The 21,986-nt window shown below is 39.2% G+C and overlaps 1 protein-coding gene across 4 annotated transcripts; it reads left to right on the top strand.

Annotated features, from left to right (window-relative positions):
* Positions 1–3,125: 3,125 nt before the first annotated feature.
* LOC143038957 (SPRY domain-containing protein 3-like) lies at positions 3,126–19,361 on the top strand. 4 transcript variants are annotated; one of them, XM_076208770.1, is made up of 10 exons: positions 3,126–3,254; positions 6,435–6,703; positions 6,853–6,974; positions 8,047–8,128; positions 8,811–8,958; positions 9,073–9,258; positions 12,958–13,107; positions 14,086–14,264; positions 16,441–16,666; positions 17,485–19,361. In XM_076208770.1, the coding sequence occupies exons 2-10, from the start codon at positions 6,507–6,509 to the stop codon at positions 17,617–17,619; spliced, it is 1,425 nt and encodes a 474-aa protein (XP_076064885.1). In that variant the 5' UTR covers positions 3,126–3,254; positions 6,435–6,506; the 3' UTR covers positions 17,620–19,361. The 4 variants fall into 4 exon arrangements, with proteins under 4 accessions (XP_076064885.1, XP_076064888.1, XP_076064886.1 ...); XM_076208773.1 differs by lacking the exon at positions 3,126–3,254 and adding an exon at positions 3,335–3,655 and having other exon boundaries at positions 6,438–6,703; XM_076208771.1 differs by lacking the exon at positions 3,126–3,254 and adding an exon at positions 3,335–3,655.
* Positions 19,362–21,986: the final 2,625 nt, after the last annotated feature.

The following is a 21,986-nucleotide window of genomic DNA, read 5'->3' as shown; positions in this document are numbered from 1 at the left end:
TCGAATCCCAATGGTAGAGGATATCTCCATTTGTCATAACGACTCTCATACTTGAGAGTAACTAGGGAGATGTGGACATGTTTTGGTGTGAAGGGACTGCTGAGGCAGGGAGGTGTGATGTTCCTATAGTCGATCGACGCTTTCATGGATAAAGTCGTGGAGAAATTAAATGAACGGGAGGAGTGGAAATGTGTGAAGAGGAAAGATGGACTGCAGGCCATGTGATGTATGCAGATGGTATAATATTGACAGGAACTCTTGGACAAGCATTAGAAGGATTACTTTTGTGAGGTATGTGGAAGAAAAATATAAGATAAAAACAAATGTACATAAGAACAAATCTATCGAGATTGAAGAGTGAATGAGGTTTCTGAAGAACAACTGAAAGGTGACAGGATAAAAAAATGGAAAGCTGTTCCAACATCTGAAATGGATATAAGCGTGGACGGATAACTCAAGCCAAGACGACAAAGGCTGGCAAATACAAGACATACGAATGGCAAGAATGGGCGGAAGACGATCGTAGGTATGGTAGAAAGCGTAGAGAAGCAGGTGTTTCTGTAAGTCACCCTTTACTATTCCACTCTCCCCTCTCCCTCCTTTACCTATCCTCTCTCACCCCGAGCTCCTCAACCCCAACTCTCCACCCGACCCTACATGACTCAAAGCAGCCCACCAGGCACGCCACCCCTGGCCTATTAGACCAAAGGGTCTGATAAGGTGACTGATGGCTTCAATCATGCGAGGCTCCTTAACTGCTTTAACCGTCGCGCCGCCTTCAAAGCCTCTCGAGTCATGACGCCGACGACGACGCTCTTCAGCTTGTCGATGGCGGGGAGATATGGGGGAGGGCGTGGGCGTGGACGTGGGCTGACATGCAGAAGGCAAATCTAGAACTTCATGGCCTCGATGCAAGTTTCACAGTGTTGATGCTGTAATGCCTGCCGTTTATTTTGTATTATTTGTTGTTATTTGTATGTTTATTGTTATTTATTTGATCATTATTTGTTATTATTTGTCTGTCCATGTGTTATCATTATTTACTATTTGCCTGTTTGCTTATTACTTTATTTGCCTATTTATTTATTTTATCATTATTTATATTATTATTACTTTTATTTATTTATTCATTTATCATTATTATCATTTTTCGCATCCGACCTAGTTATGGATCCAAAGGTCTCCTGTCGGCATGTTCCTCCTTTGTAATCCTTTGTAGTATATGTTGCATATACTTTGTCGTCTGCTGCTGGAATACGGAACACTACTCAGTATTGCCGCCACTGTGATCTATGCCAGTTACCACAAATGAGTGAGATTTTTTCCACAAAATTCCCGCAAGGAAATCTGGATTTCCACAATTTTTCCCACAAAAAAGGAAATTATTATATACACATATAAGTTTATTGCAACATATTCCATGTGAGCAAATTTTTCCTACAAATTTGTGGAAGATTCCCACAAAATGGCATACCTACCACCACTAATGGAGGGGGAAGGGCTGATGGCAAGCCATTTCACTAATCGTCCAACCCCTTCACTGCAGTCAGAATGCTACAAAGGGGAACGGTCTGTTCTGAAACCAGACAGAAAAAACTAATTTCCAAACCATAGAAGGTCCGCCGAGACCGGGAATTCCCCTTTCACTGCCAAGAAAGTACTGAAGAGACAAGTGAAAATTTCCCAACAGCTAGGCAGAATAAAAAGAGGCTCATCGTCATGAATTCAGCAGCGTTTCTATCCACAAGGAAAATGTTGCTCCGTTACCGAGAACTGATTTTGAGTTCATGGAGCTATCAAGTCTGGCCAGTTCGTGGTTAGGTACGTGTGGGATTGTGACGTCATGAACCGTGGGGATGCCTGAGTGTCACGTCACAAGGTCGAAGTGATGCGAGAAGGCCAAAGCTTGGATAAAAAAATAAAAAACAATATGAATAAATAAAAATGCCACCATGGTATACTATGAAGATGTGATCAAAAGGATTTGATAAACACCTGAGAGAAGAAAACAAGGTGTTTCTCTCATGCACATCACGAACCCCGATCTGAACAGAGATTTAATTATTTAGACCCCTTTCTGACGGGGAGCTACCCCTTCCCCTCTTCTCCTTTCTCTCATACCCTTGCCATTTTTCGACAAATGGCGTGTTTGAATCTTGAACATGTTTTCCGGTTCTTTTTCTACCCACATCCATTTCTGGTCTTGTATTATTCCTATAACATATTTATTTTCACTCGGGTCTAGATTTGTTCAGATGACTGGTGTCATTCTTAGCGCTGAATTTTGAGCATTTTTCTTTGTACGCCATAGCCCATTTCCATTGCCTTGTCATTTTCAGTTGCTCACCTGCACATCGTTGCTGAGAATCCACACATATTATACAATTTATGTTCAACATGTACAGGTATGGACCTTTTTGCAATGTTCATGTATTCAATTTATATTTCCTAATCCGTATTTCTAATTGTTATGGTATTCTATCAGTTCTAGCATGTTATCAAAACAAGTAAACTATTCAACTTTTTCATATCTCAGACATTCACCAGTGATTATATGATTTCTGAATCATATTTCTAGATGTGACACTATTTCTTATTTTTGGGATCAATTACTATTGCAAGTCTACTGTTTTTTTCTGAAGTGAGAACAATACCATCTGTGACGTGGACTGTTTTGTGTGGGTAAGAGTTAAAAATTCAAAAGGCTAATGACAAATTTAATTAAAACAATTGCTGTGGATGAATGTTATGAGATTATCTCCGTCTTGCGCTTTACGATTCGGTAATCAAACAGATCGGTGTTGCAATCTCCATACCTCTCAGCTTTCACTTGCAGGCACGTCATACCTCGACCCACCCACAAAGTTAGAATTTAAAAACAGTGATTTTATCTCATCAAGAGAATAATCAATTATAGCTTGTGAAAAATATCTATATTGTTATGTTTTTGACATCTATCGTAATACGAACTAATATCGTATAGACATTAACTGTTTGCTTTCCGTGCAACTAGTTTATAGAAAATGTATCATATAAAATATTTATCGAGAACAGTATTAAAAAGTGTTGAAGTGTTTCAATTCTCATTGGAAAATATCCTGATGTACAAATTATATTTGCGTCTGTGTAGCTCCAGCTACAAACAGCTGATATTTGTAAACACGAATCTATCAGTGTTTCACGAACTATAACAAACTCTGTGTTTTGTAAATGCCCTACATATAGCGTCTGTTTCATGACTAAAGGCAATGACGGTAGGTATCCCTTCATGTGTCAGAAATTCTAAAATTATTAATTTCAGATATTTACCTTTGACGCAGTACGCATGTGCCGATCGGGGACGTACACACCCAGACATTGCTCAAGTTGTTTCTTCTCGCAGTTTGTAAACAAAACAAATCATTATACAAACAGGTATAAAAGGCCTCATTCCATTTCGAGCACGTTCGTGTCAAGCATACAAAATGTCAAAAGAAATTGCCCTGCTTCTGAACAGAATGAAGAGTGATTTGTAACTTAGTTACGTAGTAGATCTGTTCAGTAATATTTTGTCATTTCTTGGTCAAAAAAGATACATAACAATGAAAAATGTGTGATTCAGAACTTCATAGAACATGCTAAAGAAAGCTGATAAATTTATGTAAGGAATAGACACGTAAGTAACCAGAAATTTATGTGATAATTGGTTGATAATTGTAACTTACTAAATATGGACTAAAATTATTTCATGTAGTGAGTATATTAATTTTCATTCCAGATCTACATAAATTCATGCATACATTCATACAAAAATATTTTGTTCCTCACAACTTCATAATAGGGAAGGGACTAGAGAAGATAATCAGGCAATGAGTGCTGGGCTGTTTAGAGATCATGAGATATCAAATAGCATATGATAGACAGTTTGGTCACAGACTGGATGCCCTGCATATTAGACTTAGTGAGCTTCTATGATAGATGGTATACAGGAATGATATAGGGGGTTGAACTGTGCATGCTATGAGTATGCTAAGTATAGACCCCCAAAACAAATGGACTTTTATGATTGTGTGGAATGTCTATATAAATGGACTTGATACAGTAGAGTGTCAAACAATAATCTTAAGTGATTTAAATACCAATACTCTAAAGTCAGGAAATTCATTGATCAAAGCGATACATAACCTCATGAATGTAAGAGGGTAAATACAATGATTGATGTACTTACTATGTTATCTAAAACTAGTGATTCCATCGTAGATTTGATTATGGTATCCAATTCTAGCAAAATTTGTTAGCATAGTATAATAAATGTAGGAATTAGTGATCATTTGCTTATTCAATGTTCAAAGAAACTGAAAAGATGTTTTGTTAATGAGTACAGTACTGTAGAAGCACACTCACTGAAGAATTATTTGAAAGAAGATTTTGTTTACAAACTGGAAAATGTTGATTGGTCACATGTGAATTGTAATGAATTGGGAGAAGCCTGGATTGATTTTAAGAAAACCTTTGTGTATATCATTGTATATCTTATTGCCAATAAATCCAATCCAAGTTTGGCATTTTTTAAACATTTGATAAAATGTATATCACACAGTAGACAGTTATAGAACCTAGAGAGAAAGGGCATCAAATGTATCACATTGAAATGGATGGACTACTCATAACTCCCAGGTAACTGGTAACAGCCTCCTGATTAAACCGTAATTCACTTGAGGAAGAGATCTTGTGTTGTTATTTAGGAAAAAGTAGAATAGGACAATGTAGGATGAGATTTACGTGTAATTTGTGTGGCGAATCCATATGGGACATTTGGTTTCTATGGATTTTCTGCAAGAGACACCTGGGGCAATGGCTTGATTGAATTATGGATGGACGACATTTTTGGTAGGAAGACAGATGAAAATAAAAGTCAGAGGAAATTACTCGGAATACAGAAAATTAACAAGTGAAGTTCCACAGGGACTGATAATGATGCCAATCATAGCCAATAGCCCCAAGTCTCTCATGTAAGAAACCTACAACCCCAGATTATTGGCAGTTTTTGAATATACTTCTAATGATCAACAAGATTTACTGCCTTCTTTTACTTCATCAGATTCCTGTCATTTGTTTTGTTTGTGAGGATCAATTATGCATATTGGGACAATTCAGTAGGTTTATACTATGGCTTTTATACATAAATTGCTGAAATCATTGCTGTACATAGTGATTTTGAATATTGTCAAGAAATTGGAACAGATAGCATTTGACCTCATTAGGGAGGTCAATCAGTTAATTAATCAATTAGTGGTTTCCTTGAGTTTCACTGAGTGGAAACCTCACAGCCCCACAGTGACTGGCAATGGTCCTTGGAACCTCTCATAAATCTCTCTGGGAAGAAACTTTGGACTATTGTCTGCGTTGTATCAATGTGGGACTGTTTCTATGTCACTGGCTCAAAGTTGTGCAGAGAAAAGAGCAGTTGCTGGCTGTCAGCTCTCCATGTGTAAAAAAGTGCAAAAAATACAGCTGAAGCTGATAAAGATTTTGGGCCCAGTCAAAAGACCAAGTGCCAGCCCCTTTGGGATGCACCTTCTAATGGAAGTAAGGAGGTTGATAGGTTTTGAAAGTTGGCAGCTTCACTGTCCATTGTGCAGGGCTACCAATTGCAGGTACCTGTTGATGGTCATTTAGGGAAGTCAGATATATGTAAATTAGCTTGATTTAAATGTGAGGAGGGGGGAGTTTCAAGCTGGGTTGTGGGAACCTGTGTTTAGAAAAAAAAAAAGAGGTTTAGTCAACCACATTAAGATTGTACTGTTTGTTATTTCTCATTACATACATACATATACCAAGGCTTTTTCCCCCTTACAAGGGAGGTAGCCAAAAAGGGAAAGGCATAAAACCATTTCCACCCATTCCATCCCTGAATACACTCCACACCCCTCCACCCTCCCTCTTATCTGAGCACCTCCTGGATGACGGGTCATCCCTGCACCTTGTCCACTGCCCGTCTGGGGCTTGTTATTGTGGCAAAGTAGCATGCAGTTGATACTTTAGGGTCTATATGGGGTGCCCCTATGGACCAGAACCACACATCATTTTGTCTAGGATAGAGGAAAACTCTGTTCATAGAGAAATGATGACACTTTTATACTACGACTGTCCCTCCGTTATGCTGTCCCCCAACCCTTTGTTGCTGTCCTGTACCATTTCTCTGAGTATTCTTTTTCTGTGATGGGGGAATTCCCTGTGGTGGGGGAAAAGAATACTGCCACCAAGTATTCCCACTTGGATCATAAGAGGCGAGAAGAGAGGGACGGGGATTGGGACTAGGCATCCTTCTCCTTGTAGCCCCACAGGGGACATTCCTAAACAAAAAAGAGAAGGCAATTTCTCATTACACTTTTATGAATTTTGAAGGCTTAATTTGTATCTCAGGATATTTATTCTCTAATGTTCTTTTCCAGAAGTGTTGCCAGGTTTGTGAGAGTGCCATATTGATCTGAAGGGGGAAGGCTTTCGTGGCTGCATTTAATTCCATGTTGAGCTGTGTCCACCCCAACCTCTTTGTCTTGTTTAAGAAATTGTTTGGGTCCGCCCCTCCAGCGGACACAGATACTGACAGTGCTATGTACAACAATGTTGCACATGAATTCCCCTTTTTCCAAAACAAGAGGGCTCCTGTTCCTGGCAAAGTTCGTGCAGAAAGAATTACGATTGAGGGGGATGTTTTAAGGTTAGTTACAATACTTTTTGTGATGAAGATTTGCTGAATCTTTTCATGAATGCAATATTTGCAGGTATGTACTGCATGTAAAGTTTGTAATTAGGAACTATATTATATATATATTATTTTATTAATTTTTTTATTTATTGTTATTTAAGTTACACTGAAGAAGATGACGAAAGAGTTGGGGTTTACATAAGCGATACACCAGTCACAGCTGACCACAACTATTTTGAGGTAGAGATCTTGGATATGGCAGCACAAGGTGCCATATCTATAGGTAAGTTTGATTGTCATGATTTATATTTCACATGAAAGTGATAGCTATGTAGTTTTATGCAAGAACCTTTATCCCTACTCATCCATCTCATTACATCATAAAAGTACAATCAAGTGAATGCAATGAAAAACTACATCAGTAACATACTACTTAAACATATACAACAATCTACCTCTTGTACCACACAGTATATCCTTATAAAAAAAAAATTATAATCATATCACAAAACAAGCTCTTTAATGCTGATCACCAAATACCCTGCTTCATCACCCTCCCCCTCCAGGCAGCAGCCCCACAGAAAAATTCCTCCCAAGAGAAGCAAGAACCACACTTGAATTCAGGTCACCATTCATCGCTGCAACACTAGTAGAACAGAATAACCAGGATACAGAACCAAACTGCCATAAATGCAACCATTACACAGAAGACACAGAGCACGTCATCCAACACTATATCATCTTAGCTGTAACAAAACAGCAACACAATATTTCTTCCTTGAGTGATTTATGGGTGACTCCTGTGGCTGTTTCTAGTTACCTTGGAGCTGTGGGTCTCTTGCAAGAGAGATATGGGAAATGGATTGATTGATTGATTGATGGAAAATAATATTCACTCAGAAACAGAATGCTAATAATTTTTAATTTCTGTTATCACTGTTTTGCTGCCCTCCTTATATTGCTCTTTTCCCACTTCTGACTCCCATTTTTTGTTGTGATATTTTTCTCAGGGATGGAAATGTTGGTTGTTGTCAGTGAAAAACTGATATTGTAATTTATATTGACTTTGTTCATTGATATATGAATAAAGAACAAAATCAATTTGTTCATAATTCTTAACATAGAAATGTCTGTAAGTAGGTTGTGACTGTCATTAGACATGTTGGATTTTTTTCCAATACATAAGTATGTAAGAGGTCATCGTAAAACATCTCTTTAGCTCTAGACTGTGATCAGTTTAGGGAACTGGTAGAATGTATGTATAGATTCAATACAAAATGAAGAGTTTTTTTAATTTGTGTGCACTTTCATAAGTGGCAGTTTGTAAAAAACAGTGTTCTCATTTTGTACCTAAGGTCTTTGCTGCCAAAAGTACCCCTTATACAAACTACCAGGATGGGCTGCGGAGAGTGTTGGCTACCATGCAGATGATGGCAAGTAAGACTCTTCTCTAATTTTGTTTAACCTATTCAATACGCATCAAATTCTTGTGGACTCCTTCACAGTCCAAGGCTCCAGTCCTTGCAGTGCTGTGGTTACAATTGCTTCCTTGTGTAATCTCTTTGCATTCATCCCCAAATTAATACCCGTTTCTCAACACCTCAACACGTCTCATTCTCCCAAGAGATTGAATTGCTTCTCTTATACTATAATTCATCTCCACCTCCACTTCCCCATTCCCTGCTACATGTAACCCAAAATAATAAAGCTCTCCACCAGTATTTCTCACCCATTAAATTGACCTTCAACCCACCACCACCATCACTCTTTGTATATCTCATCACTTTATGTTTGCCTACATTTACCTTTGGATTTTTCTCTTCACATACCTCCCAGACTTCATCAACTGCTTCAGTCTCTCCTCCAACTTGGCTACAAGTGCAGTGTCATTCATAAACAACAACAAATGTACCTCCCACTTCCCTTTACTCTAACTCCAAACCCTTACCTAACACCCTTCTGTCTATCTCCTTCACTGCATAAGTACACATAAACATCACGCAACCTTGGTGCAGCCCAGCCATTGCCTCAAACTACTTAGATATGTATGGGGAGTTTATGGTTATTCAAGTTTGCAAGTCAATTCAGGTCCTGCATTTTTCTCCCCCATTATTTCAAGGTTGTTTAAAGCAAGACCGCGAGGCATCGTGTTTGGACCAAAGTGTGGTGGTGGGGATCGAATGGGATGTGGAGTAAAATTTGATCCTCTTTCACCTGAAGATGACCCTTCAGTCATACCCGTCTTCTTCACAAAAAATGGGAGAGAGGTAACTAATTTAGTTTTTATGTTTGTCTTTAGTTATACTCAAGTTCTTTTAACTTTTCATTTTAAATTGATTGCATTTTGTGAACATTTGAAGCTGAATCTTAGGTTCTCACAGATTGGAACAGTGTTAATGTCAGCCCCAGCTGGTGGTCTGTTTCCGTGTGTTGGCCTGGCAGCGACAGGAGATGAAGTAAGACTTACAACACATCTCAGTTGGCAACACGATGAAGATACGCACATGTCTATAGACTCTAATGAAGATGAATGGCTACGCTTACATGATATAAGGCTCAATGGACAGGTAATCACAACAGTTGCTCTTACTGGAACTCTCAGTACTTGTAGATTGTAATTCCCTCTAAATATAATAACAGTTTATGTATCTATATACCAAAAAACTTCTTGGCTCTTATAAGGGATGTAGCTAACCAAGGCATGCATCTGTCCCATGCCCATCCAACAACCATTTGTTTCCCTTTCATCCTAGTTCCTTGTGGATAAGGGGCTGTTCCTACTCTCTGCCCATTGCCCAGATCAGATGCAGTGCAGCAAGACAGCACATCTACAGCAGGGCCTGATAGCCTAAGCTGGTTCACCCTCACTGCTTCATTGATATGGCAACCCTACCTCCTCATCTCCTCACATGTAAATAAAGAAAATGAGGAGAATCCCTTTGGGATGTGTTAACTTGTCATCCATTCACATCAGTTCTCCACTCACACCTATTTCTTGCTTTCTTCCTTCTCTGCTCAACAGACATTCCTCTTTTACCCAAGGCCTCCTTCTCTCCATCCATCCATCTTATTCTTGGTCTTCCTCTTAAGTTCACTCCATCCACATCTGTCTTTCATACTCTTTTTGCTAGTCTTTCTTCACTCATTCTTGCCATGTGCCAAAACAATCCCAGTATTCTTTCATCCTCCCTCTTTGCCAGTTCCCTTTCTACCCCCACTCTCCTCCTCACTTCCTGAGTTCTCATTCCATCCATCCTTGTGACCCCCACTATACTTCTCAAGTGCAGTATCATCAGGAAACAATTGGCTTACTCTCATCTCCCTCCAGTATCACTGACCATCCCCAATCCCATGTCACTGACTGGAAACTTGCAGCTCCACAGTAGCAAACACTTGCTCTTTGGCCTTACCATATATTTTCTGGGAATCAATCACTCTGTTACCCCAGGTCTCTCTTGCTAAAGACCCGCAGTTCCCAGGTAGCTGGCAACAATCACTGGATTGACCCACAAATTACTAATGGAGGAGACATTGGGATTTTTGGGTAAGGCTAGAGCAGGGGAATGTAATCTGAGGGTTTTTGATGATTGGTAAGAAATGTTGGACTGTTGTGTTTGTGATATGTTAGTATGGATCTATTTCTTTGTCACCTGGTAGGAGAAGGAGATGGAGGGGAGTAGTTACTAGTTGTCAGCTTTTATGTAAACAAGTGAAGGAAAAATCTGATGGAAAAGTTAGTAGAAAGATTGTGGGCCTGGTCTTGTGGCCAAGAGCCAGCTTCTTAGGGGCTGCACCAGAGAGGTGAGGGTGTTGATCGATTTTGAGGATGAATAGCAAGAAAACTATGTTTTCTGATAATCTAGGATCATTGGTTGCTCTCTTTGTATTGGGTAGTACTTCTTTTAATGTGGATGCTACCAGACTACTATATTCATTTATGTAGCTTGTGTCTTTTTCTATCTTTTTTTCCTTTTTTATTCAATTACCCTTATTGCTATTCATCTTCAGTTTGTTTTTCCCATAAATTTCTCAGAGAATCAGTTTCTGCAGTTCATTTTCACTGCCTACCATCAACAAATCTTCTGCAAAAAGCATGTGGCTTACCTTCCCGTTCTTCCTGAGAGTGATGGTTAACTTCCCCAGGTGTCTTGTACCTGTTATGAATCTCATTTCAAGGTCCTGCACCTCTCTTCACTTCATCTCCCCCACTTGGCAAGACCCACTGCCTCAAGGCAGTGTTCCCCAGGACCTACTCCCACTTGAGAGTTGCCAAGCGTGAATCAGCAACTTAGACTAACAATATATTTAGTCACTATATAACTTCCCTCCCAGTACCTAACAATAGCTTTGTTCTTCAAACTATCAACCAAAAGTCCTCTGGTCGTTACAGTGGAGGCAGAAAGTGGTGATCATTTGAGGATCTCAGTCATAACCCACACAGCAGGGAATGTAGGTCCAGTGATCACCCAATGCTGGGACTGGGTGAGTAGCAGAGCTCATCAGTAGTCCACATGACTGAGCAGCTCTTTGCAGGATCTACTCTGCTTACCCTGCATGAAAAAAAATTATTAGATAAAAAGTAAAAAGTAAAATAATTAAAATAAAATAAATAAAATAAAGTAAATAAAAAGTAGCAGCAGCCTTCCCATAACAAAGCCCCCACTCTTCTGCCCCCCCTCCCCCTCCCTCATGAATGGAACAAAGAGGTCTTCCCTCAAACACAGGAACAATTTACAGTGACAGAAGACAGAACAGTGGCAATTGCTTACCCTTCCTGGAGAGAGAAACAGTTGCTATGATCACCAAAACAAAATTATGAAAGAATCAGATTTTGACCATTGTTCCAACCCTGCATAGTGTAACTGCATTGCCAGACTTAAACCCACATCAAAATAAAGTGGACCCTGACTTTGATTACTCAAGATTTATGCTCCTAAACATCACCAGTAAACCAGCATTTGCAGCAAGACCCATTAGAGCAACCAGAGATTTCAACGCTAAGTGTGGAATCCCTGTTTCAACCTGCTTTAAATCTACATCCTTTTGCAGGGTACCTTCTTGTATTGGCTATCCTGGAAATGAATGAACGGACAAAGCAGCCCGAGAAGTTGCTTTAGATCTCTTTGATACCTCAACTCCACTTGCAACAGACTACTATCTTGGAGTAAAATCTGTTCAGCAAACATATGGCAAAAATGCTGCGAAGAACACCCAACAAATCAATAAAAAATAAATCAACCCCATATACACTCATGGGTCTTCTCCAATAAGTGAAACAACACTAATACACTTAAGAAGAGGCCACACCAACCTCCTTCATGTCTGTCTTATGACTGGAGACAACATTCCCACCTGCTCATGTGGTACACACCATACAATACAGTCTTATTAGAATTTCCTACATACTTAACCTTTCACAACAAGCTCCTACTCCCTTACCTGTTCCCACAAAGAACAATAATACTGTCCCTAATCTTAGGTGAAACAGTGCCAACACCCTGTCATTTCTCTGCACCTTTCTACAGGAGATAGGACACCAAACCAAATTATAATTGCACCATAGTATAGAAAAATCATATCTCCCACAGTCAAAGAAAATCATACCCTTATATATATGTATATATTCCCACTTCCATCTAGTTGAACTGATAAAAAGAATTTATGATATCTCTAAACATTAGTACTAGGGAATTTTTGACAGTGATAACCCTTCGTTCTCCTCCTCCTCTTCCTTTTCCTCCTCTCTTCCTCCTCCTCCTCTTCCTCCTCCTCCTCCTCTTCCTCCTCCTCCTCCTCCTCCTCCTCCTCCTCCTCCTCCTCCTCCTCCTCCTCCTCCTCCTCCTCCTCCTCCTCCTCCTCCTCCTCCTCCTCCTCCTCCTCCTCTAATATGATTCCCTTTTTTTTTTGTAGTCCTGTGCTTGATTTCTTTTATTACTCATCCATGTATGTATGAAATATCCACACAGGTTGACATAACATATCTCTGTTTCAGCCCTGCCTGCAACCAAAATCATTCTGTCTCCTCTTAGCACACCTTTGTTCATGCCTTTTCATCCTCCTGCCTAATCTTTATTGTCCTCAATTTTTTTTTCTCTCTCCATGAGGATGGAAGTGCGAGTAAACTGTCAGTGATAATTAGTAATAATTCTATTTTGCTCTCCATACATTTCCACTTCCCTCCATATCACTACCCAGTCCCCTCTATCGTGCCATCTAGTGTAGGTGTTACTGTCTCGTTAATTCTTTTTTTTTTGTACTTTTCTCAGATGTTGGAATACTGTGGCAGAGGTAAAAGCTTAATAGATGTAGGACTTGCTCAAGCACGTGTACCCCTCAATACTACATCTCACTACTTTGAAATGGAAATAGTGGATCCTGGCAGATCTGGTTATATTACTATTGGTCTAACTAGAAAGGTAAGTTGTGTGAATACTGATATTGAGTTGGGGATGAAGTAATTGAATAAGTGAATCTGAAAAGGGTATGGGTGAGTTTAAGACCAGGAAGAGAGAAAGGGGAAATCATAATTTACAGTTGTTTTGGCCACAACTGGATAGGAGTAAAAAAAAAAAAAATCCTGGAAAAGTATGAATAAGAGATAGGAGAAATATTGGGGCAGAATTGAGGTTGTAGTGAATGAGTATGTAAATGTTTGGGTGCACTTAGGATGAACTGGGGATGTGATGAGGTGCAGTTTTTACTTAGTTTATGTGAGAAGACTTGAAAGGAATGTATGTAATGTGAATGGATGGGGTGAGCTTCTATGAATACATAGTTTGAAATGAAATGATGACACAGAAGTCTTTAGGGATACTCCATGAATGAAATGGAAGTAAGTACGGATATGGCAAATGAATCAAGTTACCAAGTGTAACTTGAAAGATTTTTGAGAAACTATGTATGGGCAAGATGTAGTGATGACTCATCATTCAGGAGGAGCCTATAAAAGAGGGAGGGAGGGAGGGGGGTGAATGGGAGTGGAGTATGTGGGGATGAAATTGGTGTGAGTGGATTTATGCCTTTGATTTTGGCTACCTCCCTTGTAAGGGGGAAAAAGCCCTTGGTATATGGATGTATGTATGGGAATGATAATGATTGTCACCTCAAGTCTCATAAAATGAAAACCCACAGTCCTTGTGATGGTGGTTTAAAGATGCACCTCTAGATAGAGATGAGGGTAGTGATGGATTTTGAAGATGGACAGTAGGAAGCAGAATCTCTGTTGAGGTTTGTCTTGCAGGACCACCACTTGCAGATTACTTTCTGCATAATGTAACGGAAAGGAAATTCTCTCAGTGAACAGACTAATAGTATCCTTTGACCATTCTGGTTTAATCATTTGACAAATAATTACCAAGAATGTCATAAGCCAGATTGTTTGATATTCCTTACAGGACTACCCAAAACATCGACATCCAGGCTGGAATCGAGGCAGTATAGCGTATCATGCAGATGATGGTAGAATCTTTGTTGGAAGTACTGTCGGCTCACCCTTTGGACCTCGTTGTCACAAGGGTGATGTTATGGGATGCGGAATAATATTCCCAAGAGATTATGTGTGTACATATGACAGGTAAGCAATTTTCTCACATTGATAGTGTTGTAGATTCTATGAGTATTGCAACTCAGAACTTATTGTGTTCACTGACAGATCTAGGACCTTCTTGACTCCAATGCTGAGTTGTCATTAATAGTAGTAGTAGTAGTAATGTTATTAGTATTAATATCCTTGTCTTGTATCTATCCCCTCCCTCATCTGTAGCAGTTCTTCACAGAACTGTGGTTCCCATAAATCAGGATTGGATCTGCTATTGTAATTATCTAATTTCATTCTTGCATTGTGTACAAATAGATTTACCTTCTGTAACAGCAGCATTAAGAGATAATATTGTGTAAGCATAGAAAGTCTTTAGTCATAGCAAAATAGGATTAGTTTGGATTGAAAAACATTTATCACAGTAGTTAGGTCATAGTAACTCAAGTCTTAACCCTTTCCAAACAGAAGGGAATTTTATTTATTTATCTATTTTTTTGCTGCCATCAAGCTATTTTATTTTACTCTATGGCAGACCTTTGGTAAAGAAGAGGTTCACATATGTCACCTGTTTCCGAAGGTTCATATATTTTTTTATTTTTCTTGGCTTCTCTCAGCTTTTTTGACTATCTATGTAGGAACCCCTGTCACTAAGAAAGTGGCTAAACTTACTGTGATTCATATTTTCCCTGCCAAATGGTACATACATACATACATACATAGTTCCATACATACATACATAAACACTATTTTTGCATGGAGCCAAGAATGGGAAATAAGCTTCAACACCAAAAAAAAAATGCAAAGTACTGGAAATGGGCACCAGCTGCAAAAGATAATCCTTAAACTATTCTTTGGGAAGAGAACCCATTACAAAAGCAAAAGAGCAGAAAGATTTTTGAGTATTGATAAAAGACAACCTGTCACTTGGCAGACATATCAGCAGGATTGTGGGAGAGATATACGGACTGCTGTTGAAGGTTAAAGTGGCTTTTCACTGTATGGATGAAGTGATGTTGATCAAATGAATTGAAACAAAGAGAAAGAGGCGATATGATTACAGTATTCAGGTTACTAAAGGGGGTAGATTGCTTTGATAGAAGAGATCTCTTGATTCAGGATGGGAGGGATTCAAGAGGCCATGGGAACAAATTAAGAAGGACCACATCTCTAGAGGATGTGAAGAAAAACAGTTTTCCACGTAGATGCATAAATATGTGGAATAGCTTAGAAGGTGATATAGCCCAAGCTGGAACAATATATAAATTCAAATCTAGATATGCTAATTTGAAACCAAAGATGTAAATTAAATTGGAACTATACATGAATTTGAGGCTAGGTAGGATAAATTGGATGATAGGAGACAGGACCCAATGAGTGTTGTTCCTTTCCTGTATACTATAATTAGGTAAATACATACATACATACTTGTACATACATACATCCTTGACAGAGAAGATTTATTAAAGTGGGACAAAAGAAAAACAAGAGGACATGAATAGAAACTCAAAAAGGATAGTTATAGAAGAAATTGAAAAAAAAGTTTCCATACAGAATGGTAGACATCTGGAACAAATTGGATGAAACAATAGTATGTGGAAAAACAATACAAGATTTTAAGAACAACCTGGATGCTGAAAGATACAAAGACGAGTCAGTAAGAGCATAGCTCCCTTCCCCTAAGATACAACTAGGTAAATACATACATAATATATATACATACATACATACATACATGTATACATACCAAAGGACCTTTTTCCCCCATTTAAGGAAGGTGGCCTGTGAGTAGTGTATTAGTACAGTAGTTAAGTTTTAAGTGGATGACTCTTCATCCATGAGGAGCTAAGATGAGAAGGATTTAGATGGGTGATGAATCGGAGTGGAATGGGTAGGGATGGGTGCATACCACCTTATAGGGGGAAGAGACCCTTGATATATTGATAGATAGCAAGAAGTTTTAAGTTTGAGAGATGCAAAGGTATGACACTGATAGCTCATAATATTGAAGAAAAAATAGATTATTGTTTTACAAGTTTTATATATATATATACTGTATATATATATATATATATATATATATATATATATATATATATATATATATATATATATATATATATATACTGTATATATATATATTAATAATTGATTAATTAAAGTTTCACATTTGGTTCTTTATTTTTTCTGATGACTGGATGGCTGTCCTAAACAGTGATGGTGGGAGTAATGAAGAAGTGAGTCCCTTATCAGGAGAAGGTGACGATTACTTGGAGCATCTTCTTCATGTTGCTCAGTACCCAGCCAATTTTCACATTGGTCAGTATCCAGGCGGAGGTTTTGGGGATGACAACCACTTTCATGGCTATCCTGGTTTTGAGTCAGATGAAGACGATCTTTTGCCAGCCAGGGAGCACATCAAGGAAGGAGCATTGGTACAGGTAAGGTTTTACCATACTTATGGTAAATTACATACATATATACATATACCAATAGCTTTTTCCCCCTTACAAGGGAGGTAGCCAAAAAACAAAGTCATAAAATTCACTCCCACCCATTCCATCCCCACATACTTCACTCCCACTTCCCCCTCCTCCCCCTCTTATCCTGGCTTTTCCTGGCTACTATGGTAAATTACTTTTGTTAAATGATAGAAGAGTAAAATGAACTGTGATTTTACTTTTACTTAGATATTCAATGCAGTAGAGCAGGGATTCTCAGCCTTGCTTGGCCCATGCACCCTTTTCACCATTTGTCAGAATGTCATTCCCCCCCTCCTTCCCAAGATTGTCTGTTTCAAAAGGTGCATTCTAAATAATATGCAAATATTACTAAAAATCCTTTTATTTTTTCCAAATTAGTATATATACATTTATAATTTTACATGGATTATGTTTATAGTGAAGTTTTACAAATTAAATGCAAATTGAAATTATTGATAGATATATAAAAATTGAATAAAAGTAAGATAGTTCTTTTAATTTATAATGAACTACTTAACAGGCGTAACACTTTTCTAATCCTAAGATCAACTTGGGTCAGCACAGGTATAATTCCAGCCCAGGTGACAGGCCAGATAGGCCAAAACCTATAATTGCTTTACTCATCCCGTAAACTTACTGTGGTCACAATTCACCCCCAGAAAACCCAAAACTCCCCCCTGGGGGTGAATTTCACCCCTAATGAGAACCCCTGCAGTAGAGTATTGTTTTACTTAGTACAGATGAAAATGTATGTGTTACTTTATATTCCTTTCAAGGTGTTTTTCACACGCAATGGCAAAATGATTGGTCTGCGGGAAGTACACCTACCACCTGGCGGTTTCTTCCCTAGTGTAAGTATGGCAAGTTTGGACGAGCGAGTACGAGTGGACTTGAGACCTCTCACTGGATAGAGCTTCAGACTGAAGGCAAGAGGCACATCACCATAGATTGCTGTTTCAGAACTCTTCTGCAGGACCTTTCTCAAGTAACTGTTTTCATTACATGAAATGAAGCTTCATACTTGTGAAAGCTTTCTTTAGTATCATGAGCAGCTCCTCTGTTGGTGTTGATTATGAGTTCATCAGCCTCTTGCTAGTGGTAACTTCATCATATGAGTAAGCAAAGCCTTTCACTAGTAATAGTTGTTCTTATTGGTAACAAGAAACCCATTACAAGTGAATGTTGCTTTAGTACCTTGAACTATTTCACCTGTGATTGATGCTTCTGTGGCCCACAGCCTTTCACTTTTGATTGCTTATTTGCGTGCCCTGAAGCCAGACACGTGTGTGCTGCTGCCGCTTCAGGGCCTAGTGGCCAATCCCTTGTGATCTTTGATTTAGTGACCAGAAGACTTTCACTTATCATCAAATCATCACATATGTACCCAGAAGCCTTTCAGATGTGATTGTCGCTTCTCCTTCCAGAAGCCTCTCACCCAAGATTGTTGCTTCTAGCTGTGACCTGAAGCCATCCAATTGGATGTGACATAAACTGTGAATGCTCTGTACACCCAACAAATCGTCAAGTTGGATTATATGCAGTTTGAAGATTTTTTGGTATTCTTTTGGTATGATGGTCAGTATTACTTCTTTTAAAACAAGTGAAGCAGTAGGGATATGAAATAGAATGAGAGAACTAGTAGACTAATATGTCAGTGATCCTATTTTATCATAGGTCTGCTGTAGCAGTTACTTTAAAAGAGTTGCTTTGGTGCAAACACATTTTTTTTAAGTATTTTAAGAATTTTTGGGTGGTGACATCTTTGATAATAATGAAAATTGCTGTCTCAAGTTTCACTGACTGGAAACCTGCAGCCCCACAGTAAACAGCAACAGTCCTTGGGCCCTCCCATAGATCACTCTGGGATAAAACACTTGACTGTTGTCTATGCTATATTAGTGTAAGGTTATTTTATGTCACAGGCAAGGAGGAGGAGGAGAGGGAGAAGGAGGAGGAAGAAAAGAAAGGCAGTAATTATCAATTGTCCATTTTTTTACATGAAAAAGTGAGGTGGGGGGAACAGAGAAAGATCTTGGGTCCAGTCTGGAGTCTGGAGATCAAATGCCAGCCTGTCGGGGCTGCACCTTGAGGTGGAGATGAGGGTATTCATAAGTTTTGAAGATGGGTAATGGGGGAAATGGGTGAGGACCATCTCACGGAACCACCGCTAGCAGGACTCTATTGATGGTTCCTGATAATATGTTAAATTGTTGACAAAGGACATAGGTGTCCTGAGGGGAGGCAGAGGGGCACTTGCCCTGTCCCCCCCTCAGATTTTTTTTTTTCTAGATAAAGAGTAAAATGGCTTGGAATGATTGCATGATATTGGATGACTGCATTAGGTGAGAGATTTGTAAACATGTACAGTGTTCTTAAAAAATTAGTCTTTAAAACTAGATTTTACCATAAGACGAGGTCAGTGGTGTACATTAGAGTTTTGTGCTCATTGTGAAAGATGCTGCAGATGCCCAGTGACAAAAGGAATGTTACTGAAATGCAGCATCTGTTAGATAAAATAAAAAGTATTTGAACTTCTCATTTCCTAAATATAGATATTCTTAGAACTCTCTCTCTCTCTCTCTCTCTCTCTCTCTCTCTCTCTCTCTCTCTCTCTCTCTCTCTCTCTCTCTCTCTCTCTCTCTCTCTCTCTCTCTCTCTGTCTCTCTCTCTCTCTCTCTCTCTCTCTCTCTCTCTCTCTCTCTCTCTCTCTCTCTCTCTCTCTCTCTCTCTCTCTCTCTCTCTCTCTCTCTCTCTCTCTCTCTCTCTCTCTCTCTCTCTCTCTCTCTCTCTCTCTCTCTCTCTCTGAAATTGAATACAATATATGCAAAATCTTCAAAATGGGTCAAAACAAAAAGAGACTGTTATGTAGATATAAAATGTGAGATGAAATATCACAGAAGTAAAGGGGGGAAAAGGATTTATGAATTCTGATCAGAGATGATCTTTCACTGGAAAATCATACAAATGGAATAATGGGAGGGACATAGAAAAGTTTATGGAAGATAAGAGTATTATTTTGTTATTTGGATGGTGACATCATGAAAAAATAACTCAAAATCTGATCTGCTCCAGACTGGAATATTCAGCAAAGCTGAAGTCATCACATGAAAATAAATACATAAGGAAAGCATAAAGAGGCCTGCCAACATTAAAAGATCAAAGAGAAAGTTGAGATCTGATTATGGTGTTCAGAGTATTGAAGGAGGTAGACAAAGCCGATGGAGAAGATCTCTTGGTATAGGATCAAAGGGTACCAAGAGGTAATACTGATAATTGTTGCCTTGAATTTCACTTAGTGGAAAACCCACATCAGCTGATAATGGTCCCCAGGTCTTCCCACAGATCTCTCTGTGAAGAAGCTGGATTGTTGTCCACATTGTATGGGGTCAAAGTTGTATGAGAAAGGGAGCATTTGCTACTTGTCAGCTCTGCATGTGTGAAAAAAAAATACAATTGAAGTTCATAGAGAGACCTAGGGCCTAGTCAGGGTACAGAGTGCCAGCCCTCAGGGCTGCACCTCCTGACAGGAGTGGATGGATTGATGGGCTTAGCAAAGGACAGATGTGCTGTCCATCTTACAGGACTACTGCATGCACATAACCACCATGGATCCTACATCAAGAGCTCCTGCTCACAAACTTGGGAAGACCCTGCGATGAAAGATGTGAAAGAAGAGAGTTTCCTTTGCTAATGCGTAACTTCAAGGAATTGCAGGAGAGATACATGAGACAAGCTGCAATGATACATGAAATTAAAGCAAGATGTGAAAATTGGAAATTAGGGGACGGGACCCCGTGAATGTAGTCCTTCTTGTATAGTACTAGAAAATACTATCAGGTAAAGATAAACACACACACACACGGCCATATATGAGCTCTGAGCTCTCCTCTGGGAGGGAAATAGCTGTCGATCACGAGTCCAACATGTGCTCCAAGACCATGACAAATTACACACACACACACACACTCGATGGCGCGGTGGTAGTGTTCGCGGCCGCCACTACGGCGGTCTGTGTTCGAATCCCGCCCAGGGCTGAAATAATTTCAGTACCTTTGCGCTGCGAGTCGTTACTCCAACTCACGTGGGCGGTGAGTTGGTGTGCGTGTAAGGTCATAGCATAATCCAGATCGGTCATATATGAGCTTTGGAGGGAAAATAGCTGACAATCACGAGTCCAACACGTGATCCAAGATCATGGTGAAACCATAGTGAATCACACACGGTGTATAAACACGTACACACACGCAACCGTACAAATTTATGGAACATTCTGTTACGATGATTTGAATTTCGGCGCCGCGAATCTAGCTGTCATGTCGTCATTACGCTTCATTCATAAGCAACCATCCCGGGAAGTGGAACGTGTCTATTGAAATTGTGCCAAATTTGCGTGGGAAAGATATCCTTACTCAGCGTTTTTTATACATCATGTGACATTTGCAGTGAAGAATGGGGTAAGTGTAAAAAATGATCTGTTTATGCTTACTAACGAAAATTCTAAGTTATCTGGAAAATCAACAAGCGAATAATCCCTTTCAAATGTAACAATCTTTTTTGTAGTGCGTTGTTTAGTGTAATTTGAAATTCCAGAAATATGCGAGCGAGGATATATAACACGAAACTTGCGTTGTAACTTGTAATCATTCCATAGTAAAAAAAAACCATATAAATCTTATAGAATGTATTAGTAAGAAGTTAGAATTGTTTATCTTCATCATGTGGGTACCATGCATTACATTACATTATGATTCTCTGCAGGTGGTGGTGGTGAATGAAGAGTTGTCATTCATTTTTTCTTAAATTTGTTTATATTTCTCGCAACAGTTCAGTGTAATCCTTGTTTTATTTTTATTTCTCATGTTTACCTTGTTAAGATTATATTACCATCGGTACCAAGGAATAGGCCAATCAGATGGTGACACGCACACACACACACACACTCACACTCACACTCACACACACAATCTAGGTACGATAATTTGAAGTGTAGGAGAGGGGACCCGACGAGCGTTGCTCCTTTCCTGTATACTACAATTAAGTATATGGGATGCTGACCGAGCGGGTTAGGGTGTCGCTACTTGCATCAGAGGTAGGGGTGATGGTGGTTCAAACCCTGCCACTAGTGAGTTGGACCTTGGGCATGGTCATCTAAAAGGGGCAGCGTCCCAGGCTCCTGATAGGGGAAGTTTGCGACGTTAAACGGAATCATCATCACAGCAAGGTAATTGCACACACCTCCTTAGCGCAGTGGTACTGCTCTCGATTGCTAATTTAGCGA

The sequence above is a fragment of the Oratosquilla oratoria genome, chromosome 25 (assembly GCF_046742065.1).
Source record: "Oratosquilla oratoria isolate Oo_2021 chromosome 25, ASM4674206v1, whole genome shotgun sequence".
NCBI classification, from domain to species: Eukaryota; Metazoa; Arthropoda; class Malacostraca; order Stomatopoda; family Squillidae; genus Oratosquilla; species Oratosquilla oratoria.
This window is presented reverse-complemented; position numbering and strand designations above follow the sequence as displayed.